Raw genomic sequence first — 18,066 nt, 5'->3', positions numbered from 1 at the left:
TCCGGAAAATGTCCCACAGAAATTTCTGTCTAGTCTAGTCTTGTCTTGTAAGAGAAATTTTCTTTAAAATATTCCAGAGGCTATCTCTAAAAATTGGATGGTTTCAAAATGAAAAAAAATGATTCGGTATTCATGTATTCTTACCAAATCTCTGTATTCTATTTTTATTATATTTGTATGAAAATATTAGCGCTTTAATATGTAAATCTTAGCGCTTTTAATTCTGTCATCTTTAGTTTCTTCACGTCTGCCAGTCTAAATATTTTCGAACTTGGAAATCGTGATCAGCACGAATCCTTTTATTTCCATTGCCTTATTCATGTAATTTTAAGTATTTTCCTTGACCACCACACTCGACAAAAATATCTCCAAAATCCCTCGTCTTTTATTCAAATCACTATTGTTATTTCGAATTTATTGTTCCCACTTCTTGCACGATCTCATCCATATGCAATAAAACGTTATTTATAGGAGACCAGTGGTCTTGATCAATAATTATTTTAGTTGTGATGATGTAACGCAAAAATCGCTCGTCCATTACTAGAAACAATTTAAACACTCAATTATTACGATTTGTTATAAATCAGTTTTTATTCTCGTCCTTAATTCAGATTTAACGTGATCCCCAAACGATGAAACGGGTTCCCGGTCTGGCCGAACGCCATCCTGTCAATTATGCTGATAAATTAAACTAATTTAACTTAAGTGTAACATTAATAAACTAGGAAGATACATACAATCTAAAATTATTTTGAAAGTTTAAGGATTATTATAAACCGTTATGGTAATTTAACGTACATGAAACATGTTAAGCCTTTTATGAGGCTTTGAGCCGATTAAGATTCCACGACTGAAATGGTTTTAAATTTGGATTATCACTGCACCGATGTGTCCCTTGTTCATTTTTTTGAAATACCACGGAGTCCATTAAAATTCTGTTCTCGGACGGTTTTAGAGCAAATAGTTACCCAACGATTTAGAAGGCACAAGACTGTTGAAGTTTGTGGAAATAACTAATTTGGTCTTTCGACGGTTTCAGAGAAGAAACTGGGAAAAAGGCAATATTAAGAGTTGAATAAACCGGTACTGATGTAATAGCATAATGTCATGTGTGCAGATATGAGCACAATATTTATTTTAACATTTTGCACTTGCAGTCAGTCCTAATTATCCGTTCAATTTGCTCAAGAATAATTTGCGGAAAACCATTTATTTTTATTTGATAATTTTATGCTTCAAGAAATCACAAGTTAAATCACAAGTTTTGATGTTTTTTCCAAAAATAAGTTACACAAGTATTAAGAAAGATGTTGTAGCATTTGAAGATAAAAAAATACAAGAAATATGAGACACATTAATTAATACGTGGCAAATTTCCTAGGAAGTGTGTTAAAAATAGTTTAGAACTCCCTTTATAGTTACCTCTTAGTCTATTTTTAAAAAAGTTGTGTCAATGTAAAATGTAAAACTTTTTTAAGTTCTACTAACACCAACTTAAAAAACGCATAGATTCGAAATACCTAATATTGGTTCTTGACTCATCACTTCATTTTTATTTTTTGTTCCAAATGTGAAAAACCTTTACAACAACACATATTATGACCTCCACCCCATTGTCTATTTTTTCTAGACCTATTTGTTCGTTGTTGTTTATTTTATGGGAGACGTCTGGTCGCTCCCTTTATTAAATTACACGAAATTAGCCTCGACAACACACCCTTTCATGCAAATTGCAAACAAGCTCGTTTCGCATCGAACGCGAATATCGACTTCTACCGCGAATTGTTTTAAATTTCGATTAGCTACAATCTCGTTAAGACACCAAAATAACCTTCCATTACCGAATTGTTAATAAAACTAGAATACCGTCCGGCCCTGATATAATCTAGACCGGGGCAACAGAAATTTCGTAAGTCTTTCGTCGGTTTCGCCATATAAAAGACACGTGTTGTCTTTCAAATGTACACTTACCTGATCAAGATCATCTCTCTAATCGGAATCGTAAATCTTTTAAAACAATACAATTTACAAAATCCCCAAAATTACCAAATTGATTTTATTTGTAAAAAAACATGTAAAGTTGGTTGCAATAAAAAAACGGGAAATGAAAATTTTCCTAATGTAAATTTGGTTTTGTCCATTTGTCAATTAATTGTCTTCTTGACAATACCTATCAAATAGTTTTTTAATAGTATATTATTTAACGAGTTCGTGTGTAAATTAGACTCTTTATAGCATGAGTGGCCCACGAGTGCCGTAAAGAGCTCAATTTACACACGAACGAGTTGAACACGTTTTTTTGTTAGACGAGCCCCTTAAAGGCTCCAAATCGTTTAAAGTCGTTAAAATTAGCTTGACGTTTCGTTTTGATAAGTTGTCACATTTATCAAAATCCGTTCACACAGGAGAAAATTTTCAAATTCTTACAGTGTCGAACAGTGAATTTTGATCATACTCGTAAGAATGTTTCACACTATGAGAAAATTGTAAAAATGTGTCAATTTTATTCAGACAGTTCTCGTTTTTTTGCAACCAACTGTATTTAATATGCAAATTAGAAAACTTCGTTTTTTAAATGCTAGTTGTTAGTTGGCTGTAAAGGTTAAAGGATGATTTATCATTATATACTGACTTGTTTTAGAAGACTCTAAATAGGAGGAAGTGTTACTCTATTTGTCCTTTTAAAGATAATTATTAATTAGTTTTTTATTTGACGATTATTGTATCATCAATTCACAAGTTCCGTCTTTTTTTTATTTAAATGAATAATTAAAATTAATAGAGGAACGAAATTTGGCCACTAGTTAATTACTTACTAATAATATTAATTATTACCATTTTGTGAAATATTCAAATACCTGTTAATTAAGGATTCTTCTTTATCGACGAGACTTTAAGTTGCTCCACTGTGGGAACTTTTTTCACATATTTTTTCTTTGATGTTTTTGTATACACAATTAAGTCACGTAAGCCAAAATTTTATTTGAAACAATAATCTTACTTTGATTTTCGAATAACGGAAATTTTTAGATATTCATATTTCTTAAATTTATTATACAGGGTGATTCTGAAATAAGTTTGGAAAAAAAACCTGGTAATTGGTGATGATGAGGAGAAGACATAGACAAAAAAAAATCTTATCTTTTTCGTTTTCGAGATGCAAATGATTGAAAATTTGGTCAAAATTGCTAGTACGCTGCTAAGTTAAAGGTGTGCACCTGATTATCTTTGTAGTTTGGCAACAATAGTAATAATCAAAGGTAAAAGGTGCCCGTCAGTTACAAGCTTTAATATTCACGTATGACATTAATAAATTCGGACAAATCTAATTTTGTTTAAACTTTTTGAAATTTTTTAAACGTTATATCAATTTGCAACGGAACATGTCTCTTTTAAATACCGTGCGATCGAATAAAAAAAATTAGAGTAGGTGAGAATGGTGGTTTGAACCAATCAAAGCATCAGAATAGCACAATCCAGGTAACTCGATTTTTTTTTTAATCGATCGCACGTTACTATTTGAATAATGTTGACTCATTAATAATAAAAATAGTTGGCGCTGAGTCAATTGTGAACGCACCACGGATCACGGATCAGATGTTTAAATCTAATCTCACTTTTTACAGTTTGAGGAGCCGTGCGTTCACAATCGACTCTTCAAGGCCCACTTTGACGGGAAATTTAAATGAACATCCGATATTGGTTATTTAAATAAAAATGTGACATTTTTCATTTAGCACAATTTTTAAAGAATGCAGTTTTATTTTCATTCAAAAAAATTGTCTTGTCACAAAAATGTTCGATGTAGACAATGAAAGAAAAGATATAAAATAGTGTTAACCACAAAAAACATTTGCAAAATAACAAAAAATTATATCAGCCTTGTACTTCGAACAACTTTAAATTTTAAGACTGAAACCAATTGAGGTAACAAAAAACCAACTGACAATCAATTATTATTTCGTTAATTAATAAGTACATATTCTCCTTTTCATACTCTGTTAAAATCAATTAAATTAACATGTATTTTACTTTTATCTTAATTGATTTCCTGTTATTGCACAAGTTAATAGTCAGCACATATGTATTTTTTGCATAAGTTAGACACCATGTACCTATTTTTAAAACCAAATAAATTTCATCCAAGGTTCTGCATGGAACGTTATAATGACTAAAAATGTAAACAATGATCCGACATTGTTAGCTTAAAATATTTGTAATTTCTGGTAAAATATTATTTAATATAATACAACCAAAAATAACTATTGTACATTGCAAGTAGACCAAGCAGTAAGGTTTTACAAAAAATAAAAAACTGAATTATTTTTTGTTTTTGTTTTAAAGAATTTTCCTTAACAACGACCTGGAGCCATTTAGACAAATTTAGTAATGACTAATGAAACATGTTCATTTTTACCACACAGAGAGTACGAATTTATTAACACCACACATGCCATATTTAATAAGAGATGTTTTCCGAACAGACTAGGGATGGGCGATATACATCGATGTTAGCCGAACATCGATGTTTTGATTTCAATCTTCGATATTTTGACATCGATGGTATTCTTTTTCAAACGTCGATATTTTATCGATGTTCGTAATAAAACATCGAACATCGACAAAAAAAAAACAAACAGGAATATAGTTTCCAAGAGAAGACGTGAACGGCCCTTCTGGGAAGTGCACGTGTATATTTGGCACTGACTTCGCAGATCGGGATCGATTGATCGTTTCCAGTTTTCCACTTTCCGCTGCCATCACATTTGCTTTTGCGTTTCATTCTGAGTCTGAGTTGAAAGTGAACAGAACAAAAGTGAAAGACTTCTTCTTTTCTTATGTTTACCAATTTTTGTAAGTATATTTTTAAATTTACATTTTACCTATTATGTAAAATACTTATCTCTTTTGCAATTTACTCCTATTCTAATTTTAAAATACAAGTTATAGCTAATTTCAAAAATAACTTTTACAGTTTTATTTCATTTTTATAGATCAATATGCCACCTAAAAGTTTATTTTGGAGATTTTTTGAAAAAGTTGATAACGCTTATGCAAGGTGCAAATTATGCTCTAAAAAAATTAAAACGAGTGGAAATACATCGAATTTAAAGTGCCACCTTACGAGTATGCACAAGCAAATTCGCAGTCAAAAAACAGCTAAGGAATTAGAAATAACTTTCGCCAATTCCACTACTTCAAGTACTTCTAGTTTTAACCGTGAAAATGAAAGTTCTACTAGTTTGGCTAGTACCGTAACTATCGCACGTTCACCGCCACCCTCAGCTTCATTTTGCAGCACTGACATGGAGGAAGATTTAGATTGTGACCAGCCTAGTACTAGTACGAGTGTTAATTTTTCTCCAACCCAAAGATATCTGTCTAAAAGACAAAAGACTATTGGTGAATCCTTTGATGAACTAGCGTCATGTAAAGAAGGCGGTACTAAGAACATTAAAATAACAAATGCTATTACTTACATGATTTGTCACGATTACCAACCTCTGTCAGTAATTGAAAATGAAGGTTTCCGGCATTTATTAAAAGTAACTACACCTAATTACACAATTCCTTCAAGAAAAACTATTACTAAGCTTTTGGAAAATAAATACGACGTGATTTCTCAATTATTTAAATCTAAAATAGCTTCGTTGGACCACTACAGTGTAACAACCGACATCTGGACGGAAACTTTTCAATCCAGAAGTTTTTTAGGGCTAACCATACACTTTTTAGAAAATTCGGCCATTACATCCGCAACTTTGGGAGTGTTTGAATTGAATGAAAGACATACAGCAGCTTATTTAGAAGAAAAACTAAATAACATTTTTGCCGAATGGGAAATTAAAAATGAAAAAGTGACGGCGGTAATTAGTGATGGAGCCCGAAATATAACAAAGTCAGTGGAAACTATTTTCGGAAAAAGGAGGCATTTGCATTGTTTTGCCCATCAATTGAATTTGGTAGTGGAACGAGCGCTATTGCATCATGACGATGTTAAACTACTTATCAAGAAGGTAAAAGATATTGTTACTTGGTTTAAGAAGAGTAATAATGCCAGTGACGAGTTGAGAAAGCATCAAGAACAAAATAACCCAAAAAAATTAATACAAGAAGTACCAACGCGGTGGAACTCTACTTATCACATGATTGTGCGATTTTTGGAACTACGGGAAGTTGTAAACCAAATAATAAACCGCCATCCAACCGCTCCGGTTATGGTGACAGCGAGAGAAATTTTAGACTTGATTGAAATTCAAAACTTATTGCAGCCGTTTGAAGCTGCCACCAATGAAATTGGAGGCCAAGCCTATACAACTACTAGTTTGGTGATCCCAATGGCTTTTAATCTTCACAATAAAATTTTGAACACTAATCCACAACATGAAATAGGAAAACTTTTAAAGGCAGGATTGACAACGGAATGTGAAAAACGTTTCTTCCCAGCAGAAAAAGTATATTTATTGCAAATTGCAACACTTTTGGATCCACGATTCAAAAAAATGTACTTCAGGAACGCACTTTATTGTACCGAGGCAACGGAAGCTGTGCAGAACTTAATAATGCAGGAGGCTGAGAATGACATGGCAAATAATATAAATGCCAACATTGCCAACGAACCAGTTCAAATTCCAGGAGGTAAGTATTGTATACGTAAATAATTAAAAAATATTTAAATATAATTTATTACAGATACAGCTACGGAGGAAGAATCAGAGACATTTGATTTGTGGGCTGATCATGGACGCTTGGTAGATGAAAATTCAGGGGACAGGGATGACGCCTCTATACCTGAACTTACGTTATATTTAAGAACAAAAGTTATACCTTTGGACAAAAACCCACTGGCTTGGTGGAAAGGGATGACAAATACTTATCCCATACTTGCGAAAATTGCATTAAAATTTTTGACAACAGTCGCAACATCCGTTCCATCTGAACGACTTTTTTCTAAAGCTGGGCAAACTGTAACTCAGCAACGGAATAGATTAAAAGGGAAACGGTTGTCAATGTTATTATTTTTGCAATCTATTGATAAAAGTTTCTGGAATCTATAATTTTCGTAATTCTAGTTGGATACCTACCTAATTTTAATTTTTTGATATTTTAGTTTTGTACTTTAAACAGTGATTAAACATGTTTTTTTATCAACTTATTAATTTAATATGTTCAAATGACTATTTTCGCCCCAATTTTTAATACCATCGATGTTTCAAAATATCGATGTTTTTTGTTCGATGTTTTCTACCCATCGATGGTCGCTACCGATGTCAACACCGATATTGAACATCGATGTTTGTGTTCGATGTCCCATCCCTAGAACAGACAGTTGATGTTTCTTTTGTTGAGGTCTCTTTGTAGGAAACATTTTGAAATCAATTTGAGATCGAAACCCCGCTCGCTAATGTCGAACGGCTGTGTTATTATATTTGTAGTCTATTTAGAGAAGCAAATTATAGGTCGTCGTCAACGGCTGGCTATTCTTACAATGCACAGGCGAACACTTGCACACCGATAGGGTGACAAAAACTCTCCACCGAGACGAAAATACAGCCTTCGCGAATTCGCCAAGCATTCCATTTCCCGTCTTGGGGAAACTCCTCTATTCAAATGATTCGGCTGGTATTTACCCATCGTCTGAATTTTTACAGTTAAATGATTTTTGACGGTCACCTTGACTCTTCCATCCAAAGATGATTCGCAAAAGCGGACTTTTTGTCGATAATTACAAATTGCCACCGTCATCGTCATGACACACTTATATCTGTGATATTCAAAGATGGTACGGATTAAATTGTAAAAATGGGCCAGCATCCTTCGAAGGATAAACTTAGTCGTTCATCATCCGAAAGGATACACACTAAAGAGAGGTTCGGTAGTTTTGGCAAAAAAGGTGAGAGTCGGGTGTAAATCATCGTTATCTGTTCTTTGTTTCTCCACAATGTTTGCTCAATCCGACTCTTGTTGCAGGATCGTCGAAGAAACGCGAAGTTGTCCAAGTGACTCAAGTGTTGACGGCTTCGAAATTATCAAGACCTGCGCCACAAAATGCCACAGAAAGTAAGTCAAAAAAAAAAAATAGAATCTGAATGGTAATGAGGGAAATCTAACCGGAAGCGGTGGACAACGCACGACGAAATTCTAATTGTTGTCGTGATAGAATGTTTGTAAACAGAAGAACCACGAGATGTGCACCTATTCGTTTATTTTTATCTCGCGTGCACATGACTAATGTTTGGGAATTTGTTGTGATCATTTTATCTACACAATCGACAATGTTTTGTCGACGTGCTCAACTTTGCTCATTTATCATTTTGTCAGTTGATGGTGTTAAACAGGTTCCCTGGTCTGCACTCTAAACACACAGGTGGAAGTCACCTGACGACACAGCTGGTACTTTGTTCCACCAAGCGGAATCTTCAGCTGTGGGTTTTAAATAACTGGACAGGAAATAACTATCTCTGGTTGTCAGTTCTCATTCGGTGTCTGCCAAAGCAGAGAGATTAGATGACTCTATGTACAGATGTGATTATTGGGTTGCCTACCTCAACATTTCTTATACCAAATTTTAATCTTATTTTGTCCGATACTTAATTGCTACAATTTAAAAGAAATTATGGTAAATTATTTTCAAAGTGGAATCCGTCATTAAGGAAATTATTTCCCAAATGCTGTAGAATAAAGTTTTTTCAAATCACCCATATTCCATTTCAATCTTTAATGAAAATGTATTTTAACAACAAATTTTGGTATCTTACAATTAATTAATCAAAACTATAAAATATAGAACGTTTATGTAGCCAGTATTAAATGTATTGGTTTTTATCTTTTAACAAAAATTTATTAAAAAAAAATTATTAAGAAGGTCTTCGGAGAAAGAAACTAAAAGTTTCACTCTCTTTGTGAGTAATACTTCTTTGGCCAGTTTCTTCTTGTTGAGAAACCACTGGACATTTTTTAGACAAAACACCTTCAGAAGTTATTTGGTTGGATTTTTTTTAATTCACTTAAAAATTCGCGATATACAATGTGATCAAAAAGAAAACAAATCAGAGCAGGCGTTGTGAATTATCGGTCATGTCGTAGCGAAATTCTATGCAAATAAGCGTGCAAGCGCTACTTTACTATAAATCATACCTCATGAATTTTATAAGATTTATAAAATAAACAAGAGCACATTTTACATTCGTAAAAAAGGGCCATTTACCAGATTCATTGCCAAACGCGAAGCTACTGGTAAGCAGATTTTTGCGGAAATATTAAAGAAACGTCAGCGATGTGCTGTTGTTAACCTAGAAAACAACTTTTCGATTTCGGCAAAGTTTACAGACGTTTACTGCAATTGTAAGCAACAATTATCCCAGAATAAGTGGTAAAATAAGTTTTACCATTGAAGGTAAAGCATTAATTATAAATAATTGATTAATAAATAATAGATTTTTCGAGAGGTAGGCAACCAATAAAGCATTGAAAGTATAATTGATTTGTTTTCTTCGTTCGATACCTTCAATGATTTAAAAAATAATTTCAGATTTATTGGTGATTTTCATAATGTTTTCCTTTTTGTAGATAACAAGAAGACCACACCGACGTCCTCTCTCAGCGAATCCAAGCCGAAGCGGACCCCTCCCGGTCTCAAAGACAAAAAGCAGCCGGCAATTAAAGGTGAGCGATTTACTTTACAACTGCAACAATAGATAATAAATGCAATCGCACAATAGTAAAATTTAAACAATAACAATAATGAGAGTAAAACGTCCGCCAGTGAAAACGTGAGAGTGTTATTCAACAAATTAATATAATGTGGAAAACGATATGAAAAATGACATCAACTCGTTTCGTTTCTTTCGCTCGTCGTTAAAATTTATTGTCCAAAAAATTGCACAGACAATAGTACAACCACTTTTACTTTGCATCATTGTTCTGGCGAGTCTTAAAATTCCATCTTTTGACGAAACCATTGTTTCATGCATGGCGTTTATATAAGCCATTGTGAAAAAGAGTGTTTTTTGAGTGGAATGTTTCTGTTACGCAAGTAAGATTGTCACTGATAAGGTGTTTTGATTATCGGGAATGCAATTGTGAGCGGTGTAACAGTTGTTAAAGGTCGATTTAATGCGATAATTTCCCGTTCAAAGAACACTTCCTGCGGTGTTGTTTTTTCTATTGTATCTCGACGATGGTTCGTTTTTACTTGGTATTGTCTATTTCTAGTTTGGAATTTAGATGAGAGTGGCTCTCTTACTTAGATTAAAAGCGCGGTTCCGACCTCGATTTCTTAAAATTTAGGATAAATATAGTTCAAATTAGTTCTACGCCACTGCGTCGATTTATTAAAATGTCGATTTTGTTGGAGAGACGCCTACACCGGACGAAAGTACCAGGAGAAAGGTACTGCACTTGGATAATTGTTTTGTTTGATGTGTAGCACGAAAATAAATTAAATGTAAATGCGAAGGCGTTTTCTCGTGTAGCGACACCAGTTAGTACCTTACTGAAGCATTCAATTCTAATTGCAAGACTATTTATTTTTTGTTCGGAGTCATGTGCAGAGAAACTTTTATATGCTCGAGGAGGTACTGCTAAAGTGCTTTTTTCCATACCGTTAAAACTGACTGCAATACAACTAATTAGCTGCAGCGTTTATTGGATATTGATTCACAGGTCTACAAAACAAAACTTTTTAATCGATGTTTCGATTTTGATAACTGATTTTGTGTAATATTGGAGCCCTGATTACAAAATTATGCTTAATTTTTTTTGTATCACGGTTTTTTCACAATTAACAAAAAAAAATTAAGCAATTTATTTAGGAAAATAATATGTTTATAATAATTCTTAGTTAAAAATCAAACTAAATTTTTTATTCCTTATGGGAATGGCATCTTTGACGCTTTGCATTGATACGCTCCATCTTCCTTGATATCGCCTCTCCATTTCTTTTATATCTTGGTGAAAACGTTCCCCTTATTCCTCGCTGACAGCACTAAGATTTTTCGGAAAAAGATTTAAGTGCGAAAATAGGAAATGCATTTTCAAACTCATATTACATCCCAAGATATGAGAATTTTCCAACATGTTTCTTACAATATTTTCGTAGTCTTCATCTTTGTGATTTCCAAGAAATTTTTTTATGACGTTCTTAAATGCCTGACTTTCAACAACATTAATAGAATTTTGAAAATCCTTATCTTTGCACTTTGACGATTTTAATTATCAATGCACCAAATTAAATGGTTGTGAATAGGCTACAAAATGGCTTACTAAATTCACGTATAGCCCTAAGGGCTTCAAGGTTAAACTGTCAAATGGGAACACATACCTTTTTTTTAGAAATTCTGATAGAGAGAGAATTTTATTCTGAAAACAACAATGTATCACAAGTGTCACCTCGCATAAAAAAAACACTAACTTTTGAAACAAATGACGAGCACCAAGCGAGAAGCGATCAATAGCTATTTGGATTACTAGTCCAGAAAATGAGTGTGAGTGTATTGCGTAGCCGAGGCGCTTTAGCCGAGGCACAGCAACACGAGCACTCGCAAAACATTTTCTGGACGTGTAATCCACAACATGTTTCATGCCGACAAATTCTGCCAGACCATTCTCAAATGAATTTTTAACCAAGATCACTTTTGTAAGTACTAGGTCGGGAATTTAACATTCCCGGCGGATTTTGAATCATGCAAAACCGTCGATAACGGCCAGCGGCATGAAAAATGCATTGCGTTACAGTGTAATAACCAAATTAAGTTAGCTGGAGAAACAAATGACAAATAATAACATAGAGATTGCGCAAAGATGCCGCCAATGTGTAGCGCAAAATGGAGCGCATAGAGGATAGTAGTGTTTTTTGTAACTTGTTTTTTTGTATTTTTGTTATGTAAGTATGTATATACATACTTGTGATACATTGTTATTTTCAGAATAAAATCTCTCAGAATTACAAAAAAAAATATGTGTTCGCATTTGAAAAAAAATATTTTGACAGTTTACCATTAAAGCCCTTGTGGCTATACATGAATTTATTAGGCCCTTTTGTAGCCTATTCGCAACCATTAAAATCCTCCTATAAATAAGGGAGTTATGGACTCGTCTTCTTTTTTAGGGACACCTGTATATGAATAATAAATATAATATAAACAATTAGGAAAAATATATTATTTATATTAATATTTTCCATATTATGTATTCTGCAGTTTTGCTAATAAAGATTCATATTAAAATAAGGCACGCACCGAGACAGGAGTTATATTTTCTTTGAAGTTGCAACGAATCAACTGTTTGCCCTACGACCACCCATCCAAACATTGGCTACGTCCGATGTTGCTTCACTTCACTGAGTACTTTCGTAGCCAACGTATTTTATAGCTTTGCTAATAAAGGTTCGCATTATATTAATATTCATCATATTATTTGTACTCTTTCATAAATTACGCTTGTTTTATTTTATTTTTTAATTAAGAAAAAATGGTGCGTATTTTATTATAATAAGATTTTGATTTATTAACCTAAAATGGTAATGTAGTGAAAACTATAAACATTATTAAGGAAAAGCAAATTCACTTGGTGATGTTGTTTACCTTTCAAATTGTGAGTGATGTAATTTTAAACGTAGAATGATTAATTTGATTTTTTCACTCTATTACAGTACTGCCGGCAACGAAGTTTAATTTTGTTTTAGTAGATTCATATTTGTTAATGTCATTTGGTTTAATTGTTTTTCCAATTATTATTAACTATAACTGTTTTGTTTGCTTTTCACATGCTTGTAAAATATCTCTTATTAGTTGGATTAACCTTGTGTTTATTAACACAAATTGAACTGAAAATTGACAAAGCAATAAAACCAATTTAATTCAACTTATATCACTTCTATTGTTTCCTGCGAATTTAGAAGCAAACGATTGAATGAAATAACATCCACTAATTGGTATTTACTAACAAATTTATTTCGCAAAATGTCATGATTTTATCTGTAGGTGATAGGTTAACGACGCTGAAATTTTTTTATATTTGTAGTAGGTAATACTAATAATGATCTAGCATCGTACTCAGTTAATTTGACAGGAAGAGATGCCATCTTTATCAAATTCAAAATTATCTTAGAAAAGTTCAAAAGTATAGAATTATGCACATTTGACTCTTCTAATTATTACATAACAGCTTCTTCATTTTTTTTTCTACAATAGTTATTTATGCAACGAGGTTCTGTGTAAATTGGGTTTTTCTAATTGCCCTAGAGGCCAGATTGAAATACGAGCGCAGCGAGGATTTTAAGGTCTCGAAGGCAATTAGAAAAGCCCAATTTGCACAGAAACGAGTTGCATACAAACTTTTATTGTTTGAAACGACGCCCCAAAGCTTCCAAATCTATTTAAAATGATTTCGCATTTGCTTTTGACAGTTTTGACAAATTTTTCGAGAAATGTCACTTTGAATGTGTTGCTAGGGCAACGGTTGGTTATCTGCTATTTTTTGCTTTAGAGCAGTTAGCACGCAGTTTACAAAGGAGAAAAATGAGAATTTATGACAGTTGAAAGCAATAAAATACGTTTACAAACACGTTTTAAAAAAATAATTCAGGTGAGATTGTTTCAATTTGTGTTCGTATTTGCAGGTAAGTAGGTGAGAATTATAACCGCTTCAAGAAAAGTAAAAGTAAAAAATGGCCATAAATTCAAATGACATGCCCGGAGAATATTACCATGATTTATATGTGGAGCGCAATTTTTAATTGCCATGAGAATCGTGATCGGACAATATAATGGATGGTATCGTGCTTATACCACTGTAAAAAGCGAACCGCCTCTTGTATTGTGTTAATAAAACATTTAACAATTAACGGGGTCCCATGAGATCGTGAGGTACAAATTTTATGGTAGGCCATGACGATGACAATGAGAAATGTAACATGGATGGAACAGATTCATCACAAATTTACATCCCACGTAATCATGTTACACCACAACAAGAAGATTAGTTTATGTTGTTTTGCGTTATCTTTCAACTTTTCACTAAATGATCTATTAATACCTACCTTGTACTAGTTAGTAATTTGAAGTGGATGTATTTTTATGCTTGAACGCCTCTCGGAATTCTTCACTCTTTGTACGAATAATTGAACGTGTTAAATTTAGATTGTCTGTTCATTGATAGATGCCGAAGTTGTTGAATACAATTCAATTTTACATGCTTTTAAATTTTTTAGCAAACTCGGTGCACCTACTTGTTGGTGCTTTCTAAAACAATTTTTATTACCTATCACAAAAGTATAAACAGTAGATTAATTTTACATTTCACTATTTTTTGTAAGTTGTGATTGACAGAAAGTAAAATATTTTTTATTAAAATAACTGGAATAAATATTGATAATGTTCCGTATTACATTGTATACATGATGGTTTTTGATGGCATTCTTAAAAATGTTATGTATTTGTTTTTGACATTACAATTTAATAAAAAATACAAAAGATGATATGAAAGAAACATTTTAAGACTGAAAAATCCTCAAAACAGTTTCGTTCATTTGAATTTAAGAAAAATGTTTTAAATTTTGAAAGATCCCAAATGGGGCTGCTGCATTTACCGAAATCATCAGATAAACAAAGTGTCACAAAAACCCTCCTGACATTCGCTTTCTATTTTTGATTCTTCTCTTCCGTCTGGTTTGGAGTTAAAAAGCTCTTGTTAACCGACGTATCGAGAGTTCTTGCGTAGGTCAACCGCTTTCAGTATCTAAATTATGAACATATAAATTAAAGAGGAACACTCCGGTTCCGTAGACATAGAAAGTAAAAGCCACCTCATTACCATGTAGCTATATATTCTAATTTACTTTTTAAAATACCATAATCAATTTGGATAAAAAATTTGTTCAGTTTATACCGCACTGATTACAGTAGCGATTGTTGTAAATTGTACAATTAATTGATGTCGTAAATTTTCCACGTGCCGGAAAAAATTACAAAATCTAAACGGAGTTGTGTAAGAACATGTAAATTGTAAGGACACTCCTAAATAATTCAGTATTGTCGTGGGCGTTCTTTTTTTAATTTTTATATAAATATCTACAATTTCCTCTTACTGAACTCTTCAATTTTGGACCTACAACTATCTTAATCAATCCAATGACCTGGATACATATTTAGAATCAAACTCATTAACATAAAAAAATTGGCTAATTTTTAATTATTGTTTAATTTTTGACACACTGTCTAAGTAATTATTTTTGATATATCGGGTGTTCATTTAAGTTTATTCTAAAAGGTGGCGTTGAAGAATCGATTGTAAACGTACCACGGATTACAGATCACGCATCAGCTGTTTAAATCTAACCTCACTTTTTGTGTTGTTTATGTTTTTACTCTGCAGACTGACGAGTGGTGCGTTCACAAGATCTTCTTAGCTTTAACTGAATGTTTACGATAAATGGAGAACTAAAAATGACGAAACATGATGCGAAAAGCTTCGAAAAATGTACAAAGAAAACAAAAAAACACGTTTGTCGTTTTAAAAATTCTGTTTTCGAATTTTAGGACTTTTAGAATATTTCGATCTCATTTGAATTAGTAAAATTTTACAAGAAAAATTAATTTTTAATGCCATGTTCTTCTTCTGTCAACTGACGTGTGCCAATAAAATTTTTTATTATTTTTTGGAATCGTTTGGAGACCTTGTAAATGTAGCACAAATAATTTCTTTTAAGTAAGAATGACGATAATGAATACAAAAGAAAGCAGTAAATTACTTTTATGGAGGCAATAATGTTTTATAAGTCTACAACTATTGCCAATTAGAGTTAACAACATAAACAACGTTTAAGTTAACAAAAAATTTAATTGAGGCGCCGTCTCTTTCTAAATATTTTGAATGCTTTTTCAGCACTCATTATTCCGAAATAAAAACCTCTTCACAAATTCACGCATTTCCAGTTGCGTCAAAGTCTGAAATATAGAACATCTAAGAGATAAAATGAGAAACTTTCGCTGTTTCTTATTATTGTTATTATTACATATTATTAAAACCCGGAATATTTAAGACAAAAGGAGTAATTTTTATAAACAAGATATCCTTTGAACTTGAAAAAATGTCCAACATTTTTCTGTAGGATTTAATCCCATGAATATGGTGTTTTCTTAATTGATTAGCTTCCAATAACTTCTGGTATTTGAGAACTAGGGTTTGCACCAAATGTATTTCTGATATGAGTTAATTTATTTCATGACCAGTGTTGTCATAATGACCGCTCTGTACATTCTATCAGGTGTTCATTTAAATTTATCCTCAAAGTTGACGTTGAAGAGTCGATTGTGAACCACCACCACTCGTCAATTTGCACACTAAAAACACAAACAACACAAAAAGTGACGTTAGATTTAAACAGCTGATCCGTGATCTGTAATCAATCCATGGTGCGTTCACAATCGACTCTTCAACGCCTACTTTGAAGATAAATTTAAATGAACACCCGTCATCAAGATCCATTGGTGATCGATTTTCTAAACTTTCATTATAATTTATAATCGATGCCAATACAATTGAAAACCATATGAAATGCGACACAGTTGTAAAACATTCAAATTACTATTTTACTAGACTTTCACGCAGTCAGATCACTGAAAAAATTTCATTTCCATAAAACTTCACACACCATAAACGACAACTTTTCAATTGAATAGTCTTCAGTCCAGATTCAGTTACGTAACCATACCTGAACGAATACAATAAACGTTTTGTCAAGAGTTCAGTAACTTTCCCGGTTCTTTGGCCTCAACTGTCAAAAATGATTTTAAAAATTCTGATGGGAACTTCGCCTTATAACATGCCCATTATAAGAGAAACAATGATCCAAATCGCGATGATTGATGAGCAAAATTCGAAAGTTTTCCCCAAGAATCGATAAACCAAAAAGAGAACGTCGAACGTTAATGTAATTAATTATAATTAGTGCGAATTAGTATTATCTAATACGGGCGAATAGCGGTGGCTTACCAGGCGATAAAAATTTGTTAGTGAAGATAATAACGGGTTTGATATTAAATGAAAAGTGTTGCTCGGCTAATTAGCATTTAAGATTTTGTTCTTCAAACTTTCGACTAGGCTCAACAAACGCGATAAAAACAAAGTGTGACACGTGTTAGTCGATCAGACAAGATAATTGCAATTAAACTTTCTTGCACAGAAAAATGCAAGAACCTAGATTTTGCATGCGCTGCCTAACATCTGTTTTTTTCCTCTAACGGTCGCATGCACCATCAATTTTCTGTTGAACATGTGCAATTATTAATAGGAAAATGTGTAAAGAACCACAACAAAAACGAGAGGTCACACCGAAATGGTACTTTCACCCCGGTTCGACACACCAAAGCTGTCGACGCCAGATCTGGTCGTTCCGTGGGCCGTTTCGACAGGAAAGATCGGTCAGCTTTTGACTATTTTACGACAGTTTAAAAAACTAGTTCACAGTGAAATCTGGCACAAGCTGGGTATTAATTATGTTGAATAGTCGTGGTGGTGAGGTTTTAATTATTAATGACCACCTCGTTACTCACCATATGGATTATACCCGACAAGAGCGAAATTAGTTGAGTACTGAGTGTGCTGCTAAGAGCTGAAAGGTTGAGTCCGATTTATGAAGAGTCTTAATTGGGAAAATTGCACACACGTGTTGGGTACGAGAGCTGGTTTGTTCGGGTGAAAAAACGAGGAAACTTTTCAGAAATTTTCGAATTATGAAAGAAGCTTTTTGCCAGGAGCGTGTTCATTCTCCGACACCACATATTTTGCTTGTCATCTTAAACTAACCTAAAATAATAACAGAGATCCTAACCTCCAATTCAAAAAATAAAGTAGAAAATAATATAATCTTAAATATACAGTTGGTTGCAAAAAAATGGGAACTGTCAGAATAAAATTGACACATTTTTACAATTTTTCCCTAGTGTGAAACCTTCTTACGAGAGATAGGTTAGAATTAACATCAATAGTAGTTTATTTAACGCGTTCGTGTGTAAATTGGCCTTTTTTTGGCATGAGTGGGTCAGTTTAAAACGCGAGTGAAAC

General features: G+C 32.9%; 2 protein-coding genes across 5 annotated transcripts in view; both read left to right on the top strand.

Moving 5' to 3' along the window:
- The window catches only part of LOC138127029 (uncharacterized), a 104,775-nt gene that overhangs the window by 61,670 nt on the left and 25,039 nt on the right, over window positions 1–18,066 (top strand). For all 4 annotated transcript variants that reach the window (XM_069042880.1, XM_069042879.1, XM_069042881.1 and 1 more), the window contains 2 exons: window positions 7,972–8,061; window positions 9,571–9,666. In XM_069042880.1, coding sequence (XP_068898981.1) covers window positions 7,972–8,061; window positions 9,571–9,666 — 186 coding nt within the window. The remainder of the gene's footprint in view (window positions 1–7,971; window positions 8,062–9,570; window positions 9,667–18,066) is intronic.
- On the top strand, window positions 4,487–7,315 carry LOC138127031 (E3 SUMO-protein ligase ZBED1-like). The gene is made up of 2 exons (XM_069042883.1): window positions 4,487–6,639; window positions 6,694–7,315. The coding sequence occupies exons 1-2, from the start codon at window positions 5,001–5,003 to the stop codon at window positions 7,056–7,058; spliced, it is 2,004 nt and encodes a 667-aa protein (XP_068898984.1). The 5' UTR covers window positions 4,487–5,000; the 3' UTR covers window positions 7,059–7,315.

Source organism: Tenebrio molitor, chromosome 3 (genome assembly GCF_963966145.1).
Source record: "Tenebrio molitor chromosome 3, icTenMoli1.1, whole genome shotgun sequence".
NCBI classification, from domain to species: domain Eukaryota; kingdom Metazoa; phylum Arthropoda; class Insecta; order Coleoptera; family Tenebrionidae; genus Tenebrio; species Tenebrio molitor.
Note: the sequence above shows the minus strand (reverse complement) of the source record. Positions and strands in the feature narration are given on the sequence as shown.